The sequence below is a fragment of the Equus asinus genome, chromosome 4 (genome assembly GCF_041296235.1).
Source record: "Equus asinus isolate D_3611 breed Donkey chromosome 4, EquAss-T2T_v2, whole genome shotgun sequence".
In the NCBI taxonomy this organism is placed as follows: Eukaryota; Metazoa; Chordata; class Mammalia; order Perissodactyla; family Equidae; genus Equus; species Equus asinus.
The window spans coordinates 58,721,945-58,736,057 of record NC_091793.1 but is presented as its reverse complement, the minus strand read 5'-3'; the positions used below and the strand labels follow the sequence as shown (position 1 = coordinate 58,736,057).

At 38.2% G+C, this 14,113-nt stretch overlaps 1 protein-coding gene and 1 long non-coding RNA gene across 3 annotated transcripts in view; one reads left to right on the top strand and one right to left on the bottom strand.

Moving 5' to 3' along the window:
- LOC123285366 (uncharacterized) overlaps positions 1-14,113 on the top strand; it is a 230,474-nt gene that overhangs the window by 29,974 nt on the left and 186,387 nt on the right. The gene's annotated exons all lie outside the window — the stretch shown is intronic.
- Positions 1-14,113, bottom strand: part of ARHGEF4 (Rho guanine nucleotide exchange factor 4) — a 247,704-nt gene that overhangs the window by 122,049 nt on the left and 111,542 nt on the right. Inside the window, exon 3 of the mRNA XM_070507336.1 lies at positions 11,381-11,683. Coding sequence (XP_070363437.1) covers positions 11,381-11,683 — 303 coding nt within the window. The remainder of the gene's footprint in view (positions 1-11,380; positions 11,684-14,113) is intronic.

Sequence of the window (14,113 nt, the reverse complement as noted above, 5' to 3'; positions counted from 1 at the left end):
AAGCCCAGCTTTTTTCAGGGGACTGACTGCCAAAAATAAGAAGATAAAGTAGGATTCAGAGTCTCATAACATAATATCCAGGACATAATAGAAAATCACTCATTATACCAAGAAACAGGAAATCACAAAATGAATGAGAAAAGACAATCAACATGCCAACACTGAGATGAATCTGATGCTGGATTATCTGACAAGGTAAAGCAATCATTATAAAAAATATTGAACAATCAATTACATGTTTTCTTGAGACAAATAAAAAATAGAAAAAGAAGTTATACAAAGAACCAAATGGAACTTACAGAAATGAAAAGTAAATAATTAAATAAATGGCACAAAAAAGCTACTGAATAGGCTTAGTAATAGAGTGAAGATGACAGAGGATAAAATCATTGAACCTGAAGACACATCAATAGAATTTGCTCTTTCTGAACAACAGAGAGAAAAATAGATGGAAACAAAATGAAGAGAGTCTCAGACCCCTGTGGGATAATAACATAAGAGCAGAGTGCTAGAAGGAGAGGAGAGAGAGAGAATGGGACTGAAGCAGTATTTAAAGAAATAATGGCTGAACACTTCCCACATTTGGTGAAAGACATAAAAACTACAAATTCGAGAAGCTAAGTGCTATGGACTGAATGTTTGTGTCCTGCCCCCACTTCACTTCATCTTAAACCCTAATCCCCAGTGTGATCATATCTGGAGGAGGTAATTAGGTCATGAAGGTGAAGCCCTCATAAATGGATCAGTGCCTTTTAAGAAGAGACACGAGAGAGGTGATCTCTCTTTCTGGCCTGTGAGGAGACAGCAAGAAGGTGGCCATCTGAAAACCAGGAAGAGGGCTCTCACCAGACACCACATCTCACCAGATGCCAGCACCTTGATTTTCGACTTCCAGGCTCCAGAACTATGAGAAATTAATGTTTGTTGTCTAAGCCACTCAGTCTATGGTAACTTGTCATAGCAGCCCATGCTAAGACACTGAGTAGACCACAAATAGGGCAAACCCAAAGAAATGCTTTCTAAGACACATCATGATTACACTTCTGAAAACTAAAGAAAAGAAAAAAATCTTGAAAGCAATCAAAGAGCAAAGTTACATTTCTTATATGGTAATATCAATTCTAATGACAATAGATTTGTCATCTGAAACCACATAGGCTGGAAGAAAGTGGCTCAACACTTTTTAAGTACTGAAAGAAAAGTACTGTCTACTGCCAAGCGTATATCTTTTTTTTCCTTCAGGATGAAGGGAAAATAAAGACATTTTTAATTGAAGGAAAAGTTCTCTAAACAGAAAGGAAATGATGACTGAAAAAAGGTTGGGCCTTCATAAATAAAGAAGAATGTTGGAATGGGTAAAAATTAGGATAAATTTAATAGACTATCCTATTTCTCATACATGTCTTAAATCATTTTTGATAATTGAAACAAAAATTTTAAAACCATTTGATATGATTCTCAATGTATATAGAGAAAACACTTAAGACAATTATATTTTAAAAGTGGGGAGGAAAAATATGAACCTCAATGGAAGTAAGATTACTGCAGTTCATTGGAAGTGGTAAAACACTGATAGCAGACTGTGATAAGTTATGTATGTATACAATAATACTTTTAGCAACCACCAAGAGAACCATACAGAACAATATATTCAACAATACTACAAATAAATTATGATGGGATCCTAAAAAATGTTCATGTAACTGACAGAAAAGTAAGAGAAGAGTATTGGAAAACAGAAGAAACAATCAGAAAACAAACAATAAAATGGCAGACTTAAGCTCGAACACAATAATTATTTCAAATGTTAATGGTCAAAATATGCCAATTAAAAGACAGAGATAAGCAGAGTGGATAAAATAAAAGACCCAACAATGCTTCCTATAAGAAATTCACTTCAAATCAATGACAGGTTGAAAATAAAAGGATAAAAAAATATAACATGTAAACATTAATCAAAAAAGTGCTTATATTAATATCAAAGCAGACTTCACAGCAAAGAAAACCAATTTTACACAATCTGCTCAAGAATATAGAAGAGGAGAGAACACTTCTCAATTCATTTTATGAGAATTCATTTTATGAGGTCCATATTGCCCTGATACCAAACAGATAGTACAAACATGAGCTTAGCTGCAAAAGATCTCAACAAAATATTAGCAAATTAATCCAGGAATATATAAAAATTATACATTCCAGTGTCATGGCAGAGTGAGCTTGCCTGAGACTCTCTCCCCTCCAACATACAACAAAAAGGAGCAACAATATTCCAACATAAAATACCCTAATAGCACAGGAGTCCCCAGAGAATCAAGGCAGCTAAACAATGGAAGGTGGAGAGGCTGGAGCCCCCCTGGGAGGAGTTGGAATGGGGTAAGAGAGAACTTCGCTCCCTCCCCTAAAGACTGGGATCACTGCCATTGGAGGCTTCATGAGGGAAGGAGCGGGGGAGGGGCCACGCAGCTGCGGGATCACCCAGGACTCCCTAGCACCCATGCAGCCTAGAGGGAAGGCCTCTATCAGGGTGAAAGCTGTCACGTGGGGTGACCTCATCAAACTAGGACACCAGGAAACCAGATAGTGAGAGCTGATTGGGAAACTGGGGACTGCCCACAAAAGAAAATCCACCCCCCACCTGCGCTGCGCTGCGCCATCTTGGCTGAAGGTGGCCCACTCAGAATACGCGGCTCTCGATGCAAACCCAGTAGTGATAGACTGTAACTGCAACCAAATAAAGTCAGAATGAGAAAGAGCAAACTTCCAGCATCAGGCAATTCATCAAAACTCCAGACCAGAGGGAAAACAATAAATACCCAGAATTATGTCCTGAGGACTCAGAAATAAGTAAGCTAAATGACAATGAATTTAGAATAGCTATCATCAAAAAAGTCAGTGAGGCAAAAGAGAATATAGAGAAACAATTCAATGAATTCAGGAGCTACTTCGCAAAAGAGATTGAAACTATAGAGAAGAATCAATGAGAAATACTAGAGACAAAAGACACAATGGAAGAGATAAAACAAAATATGGATTCCCTGAATGCTCATGTGGACACCATAGAGGAGTGAATCAGCATAATTGAATACAGACATGTTGAAATGCTCCAGACAGGGGAGGAGAGAGAACTGAGACTAAAAAGAAATGAAGAAATTCTCCGAGAAATATCTGACTCAATGAGGAAACACAGCATAAGAATTATAGGTCTCCAAGAAGGTGCAGAGAAGGACAATGGAGCAGAATGTGTGCTCAAAGAAATAATAGCAGAGAACTTCCCAAATCTAGGGAATGAGAGGGAAATGTGTGTGGAGGAAGTTTCCAGATCTCCTAGATTTGTCAATGTAAAAAGACCTACTGCAAGGCATATAGTAGTAAAACTGGCAAAAATGAATGACAAAGAAAGAATACTCAGGGCAGCAAGGCAGAAGAAAATAACCTACAAAGGAACCCCTATCAGGCTTTCAGCAGATTTCTCTGCAGAAACCTTACAAGCTAGGAGAGAATGGAATGACATATTCAAAACTTTAAAAGGCAAGAATCTTCAGCCAAGAATACTCTATCTAGCAAAAATAACTTTCAGATATGAGGGAGAAATTAAATCTTTCCCAGATAAACAAAAGCTAAGGGACTTCGTAGCCATGAGACCCGCCCCCTATAAGAAATCCTCAAGAAGGCCCACATACCTGAAAAAAGGGAAAAAGGGAGAAAGGGGTCACAAAACACAGAGTAAGGAGACAAACAGATAGAATCAGAATAGGATAGCAAATATTCAACTATAGCATTAGGATAAAGGGAAGGAAAACACCAAAAACAAAGACAATCTTGTCACTTTAACCGGAAACTCACAACACAAGTTGGAATAAGATATGAGAATAATAACTTAGGAGGGAAGGAGGAAAGGGACTGAATCACTTTAGACTAAGGAAATAAGAGGCCTTCAGAAAATGGGCTATGTTATACACGAGATTCTGAATACAAACTTCAGGGTAGCCACTAAACTAAAAAGCAGAACAGAGACACAAAAAATAAATAAGGAAAAAACTAAGAAACACAGCATAAGAAACTGCAGTAATCAATGGGTAGACCAAAACATACAGGATGAGAAACAAAGGAAATGCAGGAAAACCGGAAAATGAGTGCCAGAACAACAGCATTAAGCCCTGATACATCAATAATCACCCTCAATGTAAACGGATTGAACTCTCCAATAAAAAGACACAGAGTGGCAAGATAGATTAAAGAACAAGATCCAACAATTTGTTGCATCCAGGAAACACATCTTAGCTCCAATGACAAATACAGGCTCAGAGTGAAGGGGTAGAAGACAATACTCCATGCTAATGGCAAACAAAAGAAAGCAGGTGTTGCAATACTTCTATCAGACAAAGTAGACTTCAAGACAAGACAGGTAAAGAGAGACAAAGAGGGGCAGTATATAATGATCAAAGGGACACTCCATCAAGAAGAAATAACGCTTATAAATATCTATGCACCCAACACAGGACCACCAAAGTTCCTAAAGCAATTATTAACAAACCTAAAAGAAGATATCAAAATAACACAATAATAGTAGGGGACCTCAACACCCCACTCACATCATTGGACAAATCATCCAGAGAGAAAATCAACAAGGAAACAGTGGAATTAAATGAAAAGCTAAACCAGTTGGACTTAATAGAGATACATAGAACACTCCATCCAAAAACAGCAGAATACACATTCTTCACAAGTGCACATGGAACATTCTCAAGGATAGACCACATACTGGGAAACAAGGCAAGCCTCTATAAATTTTAAAAAATTGAAATAATAACAAGCATCTTCTCTGATCATAATGCTATAAAGCTAGAAATTAATTACGAGAAAAAAGCTGAGAAAGGGACAAAGATGTGGAGACTAAACAACATGCTATTGAACAAGCATTGGATCATTGAAGAAATTAAATGAGAAATCAAAAAATATCTGGAGACAAATGAAGATGATAACATGCCATACCAACTCATATGGGATACAGCAAAAGCTATATTAAGAGGGAAATTTATTGCAATACAGGCTCACCTTAACAAACAAGAAAAATCCAAAATAAGCAATCTCAAATTACACCTAACTGAATTAGAAAAAGAAGGACAAACTAAGTCCAAAGTCAGCAAAAGGAGAGAAATAATAAAAATCGGAGCAGAAATAAATGCTTTTGAAACAAAAAAGGCTGTAGAAAGGATCAATGTAACAAAGAGCTTGTTCTTTGAGAAGATAAATAGAATTGACAAACCCCTAGCCAGACTTACAAAGAAAAAAAGAGAGAAAGCTCAAACAAACAAAATCAGAAATGAAAGAGGAGAAATAACAGACTCCATAGAAATACAACGGATTATAAGAGAATACTCCAAAAAACTATATGCCAACAAAATGGATAACCTAGAGGAAATGGATAAATTCTTAGACTCTTACAACCTCCCAAAGCTGAGTGAAGAAGAAACAGACAATCTTAACAGACCAATCACAAGGAAAGAGATTGAAACAGCAATTAAAAGCATCCCAAAGAATAAAACCCCAGGACCAGATGGGTTTCCTGGGGAATTCTACCAAACTTTCAGAGAGGACTTAATACCTATCCTTCTCAGGCTATTCCAAAAAGTTAGGGAGGATGGAACACTTCCTAACACATTCTACGAGGCCAACATCATGCTGATACCAAAGCCTGACAAGGACAGCACGAAAAAGGAGAACTATAGGCCAATACCACTGATGAACATAGATGCAAAAATTCTCAAGAAAACTTTGGCAACCCGAATTCAGCAATACATCGAAAAGATCACACATCACGATCAAGTGGGATTCATACCAGGGACACAGGGATGGTTCAACATCCGCAAATCAATCAACATGATACACCACATCAACAAACTGAGGAAAATAACCACATGATCATCTCAATAGATGCAGAGAAAGCATTTCACAAGATCCAACAGCCATTTATGAGAAAAACTCTTAACAAAATGGGGATAGAAGGAAATTACCTCAACATAATAAAGGCCATATATGACAAACCCACAGCCAACGTCATACTCAATGGGCAAAAACTGAGCGCCATCCCCCTGAAAACAGGAATGAGACAAGGATGCCCTCTATCACCACTCTTATTCAACATAGTACTGGAGGTTTTGCCCAGAGCAATTAGACAAGAGAAAGGAATAAAAGGAATCCAAATAGGGAGGGAAGAAGTGAAAGTCTTGCTGTTTGCAGATGATGTGATCTTATATATAGAAAACCGCAAAGAATCCATTGGAAAACTATTAGAAATAATCAACAACTACAGCAAAGTTGCAGGGTATATAACCAACTTACATAAGTCAGTAGCATTTCTATACTCTAATAACAGGCTAACAGAAAAAGAACTCAAGAATACAATACCATTCACAATCGCAACAAAAAGAATAAAATACCTTGGGGTGAATTTAACTAAGGAAGTGAAAGACCTATACAACGAAAACTACAAGACTTTCCTGAAAGAGATTGATGACGACATAAAGAGATGGAAAGACATTCCATGCACATGTATTGGAAGAGTAAACATTGTTAAAATGTCCATACTACCTGAAGCAATCTCCAGATTCAACTCAATCCCAATCAGAATCCCAATGACATTCTTTACAGAAATAGAACAAAGAATCCTTAAATTCATATGGGGCAACAAAAGACCCCGAATTGCTAAAGCAATCCTGAGAAAGAAGAACAAAGCTGGAGGCATCACAATCCCTGACTTCAAAACATACTACAAAGCTACAGTAATCAAAACAGCCTGGTACTGGTACAAAAACAGGTGCACAGATCAATGGAACAGAATTGAAAGCCCAGAGATAAAACCACACATCTATGCACAGCTAATCTTCAGAGCTGAGGGCATACAATGGAGAAAATAAAGTCTTTTCAACAAATGGTGCTGGGAAAACTGGAAAGCCACATGTAAAAGAATGAAAATTGACCATTCTTCTTCACCATTCACAAAAATAAACTCTAAATGGATCAAAAACCTGAAGGTAAGACCTGAAACCATAAGGCTTCTAGAAGAAAATATAGGCAGTACACTCTTTGACATCAGTATCAAAAGGATCTTTTCAGACACCATGTCTTCTCAGACAAGGGAAACAATAGAAAGAATAAACAAATGGGACTTCATCAGACTAAAGAGCTTCTTCAAGGCAAGGGAAAACAGGATTGAAACAAAAAATCAACCCGCTAATTGGGAAAAAATATTTGCAAGTTATATATATGACAAAGGGTTAATCTCCAAAATATGTAAAGAACTCACACAACTCAACAACAAAAAATCAAACAACCTGATCAAAAAATGGGCAGGGGACATGAACAGACATTTCTCCAGAGAAGATATATGGATAGCCAATAGGCACATGAGAAGATGTTCATAATCACTGATCATCAGGGAAATGCAAATCAAAACTACACTAAGATATCACCTTACACCCATTAGAATGGCAAAAATAACCAAAACAAAAACTAACAAATGTTGGAGAGGTTGTGGAGGAAAAGCAGCCCTCATACACTGCTGGTGGGAATGCAAACTGGTGCAGCCACTATGGAAAACAGTGTGGAGATTTCTCAAAAAATTAAAAATAGAAATACCATATGACCCAGCCATCCCACTACTGGGTATCTACCCAAAGAGCTTGAAATCAGCAATTCCAAAAGTCCCATGCACCCCAATGTTCACTGCAGCATTGTTTACAATAGCCAAGACGTGGAAGCAACCTAAGTGCCCATCAACTGATGATTGGATAAAGAAGATGTGGTGTATATATACAATGGAATACCACTCAGCCATAAAAAAGGATACAATCATCCCATTCACAGCAACATGGATGGACCTTCAGGGAATTATGTTAAGTGAAATAAGCCAGATAGAAAAAGACAATCTCTGTATGACTCCACTCATATGTGGAAGTTAAACATGTAGACAAAGAGAACAGATTAGTGGCTAGTAGGGGAAAAGGGAGGTGGGGGTGGGCACAAAGGGTGAAGGGGTGCACCTACAACATGACTGACAAACAATAATGTACAACTGAAATTTCACAAGATTGTAAACTACCATAATCTTAATAAAAAGTTTTAAAAAAATTATACATTCCATATACACTCCATGATCGAGTGAGATTTGTTCCAGGTATACAAAGCTGATTCAACATACAAAAAATCAATTAATATAATCTACCATATCAAGAGACTAAAGAAGAGAACATAAAATGATATCACTTGACACAGAAAAAGTTTTTGGAAAAGCTAGCACACATTCATGATTTCAAAAACGAAATTCAGGAAACTAGGAACAGAGGGGAAATTCCTCAATTTGAGATTCTATAAAAACACTATAGCTAACATCATACTTCATAGTGAAAGAAAGACAGGGAATAAGGCACGGATATGCCCTTTTTTCCACTCTTATTCAACACACTACTGGAATTCCTAGCCACTGCAATAAGACAAGGGGAAAAAGAAGGCATACAACTTAGAAAGGAAGAAATAAAACTGTTTCCTCCTGCAGGTGATGTGACTGTCTACATAGAAAATCCAAAGGAGTCTTTAAAAAAATTCCTGGAACCAGTAAGTGAATTCAGCAAGGTCACAGGATCAACACATAAAAATTAATAATATTTCAATATTCTAAGAATCAACTTGTGGAAAATTAAAAATATAATACCCTTTATAATAATCTATAAGAAAATTAAATACAAAGGTATAAATTTTAAAAATGTATAGGATCTGTATATTATCTAGGGAAATTTCTAAATAGCCAAAAATACTCTTAGAGCTAATAAATTCAGCAAAACTGCAGGGTACAAGATCAATATACAAATACCCATTGTATTTCTATACACTAGCAGTGAACAATCCAAAAATGAAATTAAGAAAACAATTCCATTTACAGTAGCATCAAAAAGGATAAAATACTTAGGAAACATTTTAGCCAAGGATGTGTAAGACTCATATGGTGAAAACTATAAAACATTGCTAAAACCAGTTAAAGAACACCTAAACAACACAGAAACAACATCCTGTGTTCATGGATTCAAAAATTTAATATTGTTAAGAAGGCAGTACTCTCCAAAGTGATCTACAGATTCAAAATAATCCTGAAAAAATCCCAGTGGCCTTGTTTTTTTCCAGAAATGGAACAACTGATTCTAAGATTCATTTGGAATTTCAAGGAACAGCAAACAGCCAAAAAACATCTTGAAAAATAACAAGAGGACTCACAAATCCCAACTTCAGAACTTAACACATAGCTACAGTAATTAAAACAGTGTCGTACTGGCACAAGGATAGACATATAGACTAATACAATAGAATTGAGAGTCTAGAAATAAACCCAAACATCTAAGGTCATTTGATGTTTTACAAGGGTGCCAAGACCATTCAATGAGGGAAAGAATAGTCTCTTCAACAAGTAGGTACTAAGACGACAAGGTATCTACATGGGAAAGACTGAAGTTGGATCTCTACCTCACACAAAACCCCAAAATTAATTCAAAGCGAATCAAAACCTAAATGTAAGAGCAAAAGGTATAAAGTCTTAGAAGGAAGCACAGAAATAAATCTTTCTGACCTTGGATTTGGCAATGGACACTTAGACATGACACGAAATTCACAAGCAACAAAAGAAAAAATAGATAAATTGGATTACATCAAAATTAAATACTTTTCTGCATCAGTAGACACAATCAAGAAAGTGAAGGCTAACCCAGAGATGGGAGAAAATATTTGCAAATAACTTATTTGATAAGGGTCTAGTATCTAAATATATAAAGAACTCTTACTACATCCACAAAACCACCCAATTAAAAAATGGGCAAAGGACTTGAATAGATATTTCTCCAAAGAAGATATACAAATATCCAACAAGCATAGGAAAATGTGCTCAACTTGAGTCATTAGAAAAATGCAAATCAAACAATGATGAGGTACCATTCTGACCCACTAGGGTGGTATAATTTAAACAAAACAACACAAAACAAAACAAAACAGTAAGCGTTGGTGAGGGTGTGGAGAACTTGCAACCCTCATAGATTGCTGGTGGGAATGTAAAATGATGAGGCCAGTGTGGACAACAGTTTGGCAGTTCCTCAAAAAGTTAATCGTAGAATTACCCTATGTCCCAGCAATTCCACTCCTAGGTATACACCCCAAAAGACAGAAAACATGTATTCAAACAAAAGCACGCACACAATGTTCCTGACAGCACAATTTACAATAGCCGCAAAGTGAAGACAACCCAAATTTCTATCAATGGATGAATGATGTACAAAATCAAACAAATATATCCATACAGTGGAATATTATTCAGTCATAAAAAGGAATGAAGTACTGATATATGCTACAATATAGATGAAACTCAGAAACATTATGGTGAGTGAAAGAAGCCAGACACAAAAGGTCACCTATTATATGATTCCATTTATATAAGATGTACAAAGTAGGCAAATCCACAGGGACAGAAAGCAGATGAGTGTTTGCCAGGGTCTGGGAAGTGGAAATGGGTAATGACTACTTAATGATTATGGAGTTTCCTTTTGAGGTGATGAAAATGTCTTGGAACTAGACAGAGGTGATGCTTGCAAAACTTTGTGAATCTACTAAATGCCGCTGAATTTTACACTTTATGTACATGGCTAATCTTATGTGAATGTCACATCAATTAAAAAATAGGTATTCAGGGTTGAAGTGTGACTCAGAGATGTATACTTCACAAATACTTGATGATAAAAAATACTGCTATTTTATAAAGGGAAAGAACAAGAAACAGAATCAGGGACTGGGGAAAGGGATGCTGTGTATACTATGAAGTCAATTTTTAATAGGCTGACAGTTTCATGCAAAAATCACGGTGTCAAAATGTCCCTAGAGACAAAATTTAATTGACTTAATATAATTATTTAATTCATTTAAGATTGTTATATCCGAACATCATGCACCGCTATGATTATTATGCTGTCCAGTGTCTAACACAGTGTGTGTCACGGAGTAGATCCTCACTAAATGGTAAGTAGTACTGAAAGGGCTTGTGGGAAGGCCCCGCCTTCTTCCGTTCTGCTCCTTGCCTCGCATAGGGCCCAACGCAGGCAGAGACACGGCAGAGAGGGAAGGGGGAGCCACAAGCTCTGTGGCTCTGGGACACACCATTGTGAAGTGTCTCTCCTGCAGGCTATACTGGGGCAGAGGCAGTGGCTGGGGGCGTCATCATGCCGTTTCCAGAGGGCCCAAGGGTGACAAGCTACAGCACAGGAAAGAGGGGAAAGGTCAGGCAATGCAAGCAGCTGCAGAGGAAGGGGGCTATCAGGTGCCTGATGACACAGGGATGTGAACTGCTTACCTGCACTCCATCTTCATGTGCTATCCCTGCATGCATCTTCCTTTCAACCTGGGCCTGCTTCTTCAGCTTCCTCCTCTGCATCTTCTCCAGCCACAGCTCATCTAAACTGTGTGAGTGCTGAGGCATGCTTCTGGGTTCTGGAGGAGTCTCCCTGGGGACGTCCTCAGCAGAGACAGAGGGGAGGGTCCATGTCACCATCTCAGTGGTAGAGAATGGTCTCTGGGCTGGCTCAGTGTGAAAAGCTTTCTGACCGAGGGAGCAACTGGGCTTCTTGCCTGGTTGTTCTTCCCACGGCATGTGGTTCTGGAGAGCAGAGAGGAGAACATATCAACTGGGCACACGGTGTCCTCTCTTTTCAGTTTCTTTTGGTTATAACCCCATGTTTTGATTAAGCCCCAAAATACAGATTCCAGTGAAATACTTCATTCACAGTAATTTTGGAAAATATGAAGGTTAGGAACAAAACAGATCTTTTCTGTTAAAATTTCTTCTCTCAAGACTATTTTAAAAAATCAAGTCTTTTACATTGATCAAAAAATTAGGACTCAAAAGTAATTACTGAACTTGGCATTCTCATCAGAATACTTTTTAAACGTCAGCAGTTGGGGCAAAAATCTGTTGTTGGAACAATGTCCGCTGAGAACAGACTTGAACAGAAACACACAGGCACTCATGACTTCTTCCTTCTCAGCACAGACACTAACTAAACGTGTGCACAGCTGCACCTTACCTATGCTGCCGCCACTTTGTCCCAGGTCGCACTTACCCTCTCAGGCACCCTAACTGAATTTCTAAATCGAATTTGTCCACACTAACAGAATACTTTGGCTTTGTGTGGACACGACCGTGCTGTGTTCTATGGCCACTGGGAGAAGAACCCCTTTTCTTCACATGTGTTCTCCAAGTCAAACCACCCCCATCCCAGTGGACACCTCGTCACAGCATCTCTTTGGAATGTCATCCCTAAGCACTTTGTGTATACTATTTGATAGAAACAAAGGTGAAATTTTAAAAATATATTTCAAGAAACTTCCTTAAAAATGTATACACACATGTCTATATACATATGTACATACACACCTATATATACTTACATATACAGTCATGTGTTTCTTAACAATGGGCATCTGTTCTGAGAAATGCATTGTTAGGCAATTCTGTTGTTGCGAAAATGTCATAGAGTGCACTTACACACACCTAGATGGTATATAGCCTACTACATACCTAGGCTATATGGTACTAATCTTATGGGACCACCAGTGTATATGCTGTCTGGTGTTGACTGAAAGTTTGTTATGCAGAACATGACTGTATACACATATATATTCATGCACACATATGGAGAAAGAAACGAAGGTAGAGGAGGCATAAATGGTTCATAATGGTTTGGGGTACACCCTGGGAACTAGACTTTTCAAAGTTCTCTATGTGATTCTAGTATGCACCCAACATTGAGAACCACTGTCTTTTTTTTTTATTTCCCAAATATCTCTCTAAGTTTAAAAAGTGCTTTCACTTAGTTTTCTCTCCCCAACTACACTGTGGTCTAGAAACAGCTGGTATATTACCCACATCCTACAAATAGAGTAATAGAAACTTAGAGAGCTTAACTGATTACCTGAGTTCACACAGCTCTGTGTGTCATATTCTTCTGATTCTACATCCCATGTCCATTCACTATTCTACAATGTATAATTTTCTGTTGTTTCATGGGTGGAAATAACATCTAAATAACTAAGCAAGGACCACACCTCAGACTCTTTTATAAACTCTCGACATCCCCTAAAAGGGGATGGATGTTAATTGAGCACATTTTTATGCAAGGCTCCCTGTTACACATCTTATGTACACCAGATAAGGAAGCTGGGTCCTCCTAGGGCCATTTAGTAAGTAGGTGACATAAAGCCATCTGGAAGGAAGGCAAGCCACCCTCATGCTGGGGCTTCCACAGGAATGCCACTTACTGCCACTAGAGATGAGCTCACTGACTTCAAACTAGAAGAAAACTTGGACTTTTCCAATACACTATACCTTAGCCTTCTACCAGCCTATACCTGAGTTGTTGGCTTGATGCCATCAGTGACGGTTTCATCCTCAACTTTTATCAGAATTTTAGAACATTATCACTTTCACAGCTTGGTTATAGGCCTTTAGAGAGAATGTTTGCTGGAGACTCGGTGTCATAAATGCAAAACTTTCCGTAATTTTTTCCATAAACTTAATGGAAAAGAGTTAATTCCCCTCCTACCCCTCTCCCCACCGTAGGAGACTGCTAGGGTCTTACATTCATTTACTTACTCACCAAAGAGCTTTGATCTTCTCGGGAAAAAAGGTTTTTGTTCCGAGGTCATTAATTAGAGCAGTATTTTTCAAAGTATGTCCCTAGACTAGCAGCAACACCTGATATGGTGGGAAGCCTCTAAGATGGCCCCCAAAGACCTCACCTCCTTGATGCAGGCCCTTATCAGAGTCCTTCAATGTGAGTGTGGGCTGGACTTAGTGACTTGCTTCTAAGGAACAGAATATGGCAAAAGTGATGGTATGTCACTTTCAAGATTTGGTTATAAAAAGGCTATGGCTTCCATTTTGGGGGGCCTCTCATGGATCCCTTGCTCTGGGGGAAGCCAGGTGACATACTGTGAGGGATGCTATGGAGAGGCTCATGTGGCAAGGAACTGATGTCTCCAGCCTACAGCTAGCAGGGCTCTGAGGCCTGCCAACAGCCACATGAGT